This window comes from Photinus pyralis, unplaced genomic scaffold (assembly GCF_008802855.1).
Source record: "Photinus pyralis isolate 1611_PpyrPB1 unplaced genomic scaffold, Ppyr1.3 Ppyr1.4_LG9, whole genome shotgun sequence".
Lineage (NCBI taxonomy): Eukaryota > Metazoa > Arthropoda > Insecta > Coleoptera > Lampyridae > Photinus > Photinus pyralis.
Genome location: NW_022170878.1, coordinates 17,544,452 through 17,546,549, shown reverse-complemented (window position 1 = coordinate 17,546,549; position 2,098 = coordinate 17,544,452). Strand labels below are relative to the sequence as shown.

At 44.2% G+C, this 2,098-nt stretch overlaps 2 protein-coding genes across 2 annotated transcripts in view; both read right to left on the bottom strand.

Annotated features, from left to right (window-relative positions):
* LOC116180036 (dmX-like protein 2) overlaps window positions 1-880 on the bottom strand; it is an 11,000-nt gene extending 10,120 nt beyond the window's left edge. Inside the window, exon 1 of the mRNA XM_031499861.1 lies at window positions 874-880. Coding sequence (XP_031355721.1) covers window positions 874-880 — 7 coding nt within the window. The remainder of the gene's footprint in view (window positions 1-873) is intronic.
* Window positions 881-910: 30 nt separating this feature from the next.
* Window positions 911-2,096, bottom strand: LOC116180035 (annexin B10-like; the record flags this gene model as incomplete). The annotated part of the gene is made up of 5 exons (XM_031499860.1): window positions 911-1,110; window positions 1,160-1,341; window positions 1,390-1,716; window positions 1,768-1,972; window positions 2,022-2,096. Coding segments are annotated over 5 exons (843 nt in total), but the record flags the coding sequence as incomplete, so codon positions are not given.
* Between the last annotated feature and the right edge of the window lie 2 nt (window positions 2,097-2,098).

Below are 2,098 nucleotides of genomic sequence, written 5' to 3'. Positions count from 1 at the left end.
TTTTAATCCGTGCGATTAGTTAACCAGGCTAGACCTGAGTTCTCACAAGAAACATCGACCATAATAATAATAATAATAATAATGTCTTTTATTAGTTACACATCTTGCAACAAAATTATGTAACAGATTAAAATAAAAATTATATATTTAACGTGTAACTAATTGGGCGAAGTTCAAATGACAGTAGTGAAACCCACTGCCTCTACTCTTCCATTTAACCCACTATATTACTTACATTATAAAGGGATGACTTCTAATTATAAATAATAAAAACTAAACAATGAAAATTATTGTTGACCAGGCCGGTACAAAAATTAAATGATATTACATCGGATTTCTATTGAACGCTCAGCCTGAACGTCGCCCCCCTCTCCTCATCTTTACTATTATCTGGAGAAGTTTTCGCATGCCTACTATGGCCGCCGCCTTGGATTTTCCCCCAGCAGTTTCAACTCCTCCCCCTCCCCCTTCCGCCTATCGATGGCTTCTATGGTGGTGTCCATACGGCGTTTCACCACCTCCAGTTCCCTATCCGTCGAACCAGCTATTAAATCTCTCCGCCACGTTTTCGGATATAACAAACTCAAAATCGATCATGAGTGTTTGAAACTGCGCAGGCGCATTACGCAACTCGAACGGCATACATCGTAAACAGAAGATACAGGGAGTCGCAAACCCGCCTGTTTTGTCTCGGTCCTCTGGTTTCACTTCCGTATAACCGCATTGCTGGCATGAATATGAAGTTGGCGTAGGATCAGGGAGATTTAAGTACGCTAAACCTCTAATTAGAGACCTTATATTTAAATTCCTACTGTGATTTTTATTCTTACACCACTCACCTGTACATATTTCGTACTTAAAACGTTGTGTTACGATCCATCGTCTAACACCAACTTTATTACACAATGAATAAATGTATGTAAATCTTTAATAATAATGAATACAAATATAACATTATATGGTTGAATTATAACAATTAAAATACTTCTGTAGGTATATAATGAAAACGTATACATGGAGAATTGTCAACGTTTACCAGTCCACTCCATTAATTAATTAACGAAGAAGTGCCAACAATGCGCGTTTATAATCGCCAGAGGTCTCGTTCTGCTAAACACGTACAAGATCAGATTAAAATAAACTTTACGCTCTCACTAACCGCGACCATGCTTTCCAGCGTCTTGTCGTAAATTCTCTCGAACTCCTCCTTAATCGAACCTAAATCGATCTCGGAACGGCTGACGATGATACGAATTAAGGTTTCGTCATCGGTACCCGCGCCTTTCATCGCCCCGTACAGACGTTTGGCGAAGTAAGCCGGTGGACTCTGCACGCATTCCACTGAAAACAACTCGGACATTAACGGAACGCGCCCCAATTCCAAATTACCGACGGCGAGTAGCGCTTTTAAATAGTCCCCGTCGACTTCGTGCCTCAGCGCCTGCTCGATCGTATTACCCGAAACGTTTTTGTACTCCTCGAAAATTTGACGGAGCTGATCGAAGTTCTCGTGTCCCAAAATTTTACTGAACGAACTCTCTTCGGTACCTAGTCGACCTTCTCCGGCAGCGTAGAGTTCCTCGGCTTGCTCGCGGGCTCGTTCGCAATCGACTTCGTTACTATCGTCCCGCGTACAAGTGACGATAAATGTTAGTAGACGGCGCAGGTCGCCCGATGTCTCGCTGCACATTTGCTCCGCTAACGGCCTGTCGTACACTGAAACCCCACGATTACCTATAACTACCCAACTCTGGTCGGGAGATTTACTTTGCTCGTACGTATCGACAATCTCGCGTATCTCGTCGTTGTTCCTCGTGCACAAAATTTCGATTAGCGTGTCTTCGTCGGTACCGGCACCCTTCATCGCCCTGTGCAAGTGCTTGCAGAGGTACTCGGTGGGCGGACGCACTAACGCGACGATCACGTCTTCGAAGTTGCCCCCCAACTCGCTCTTCAAATCGTCAATGAGATCCTGAAACGTGTACCGCTGAGTGCCCAACTTCTCAACGGATCATACGCACCCTTCCCAGTTGTTCCTCGAAGAAGGCGGCGATTTGCTGCCGTTGCCAGTTCGAACGCGTGCAGATGATGTCGATTA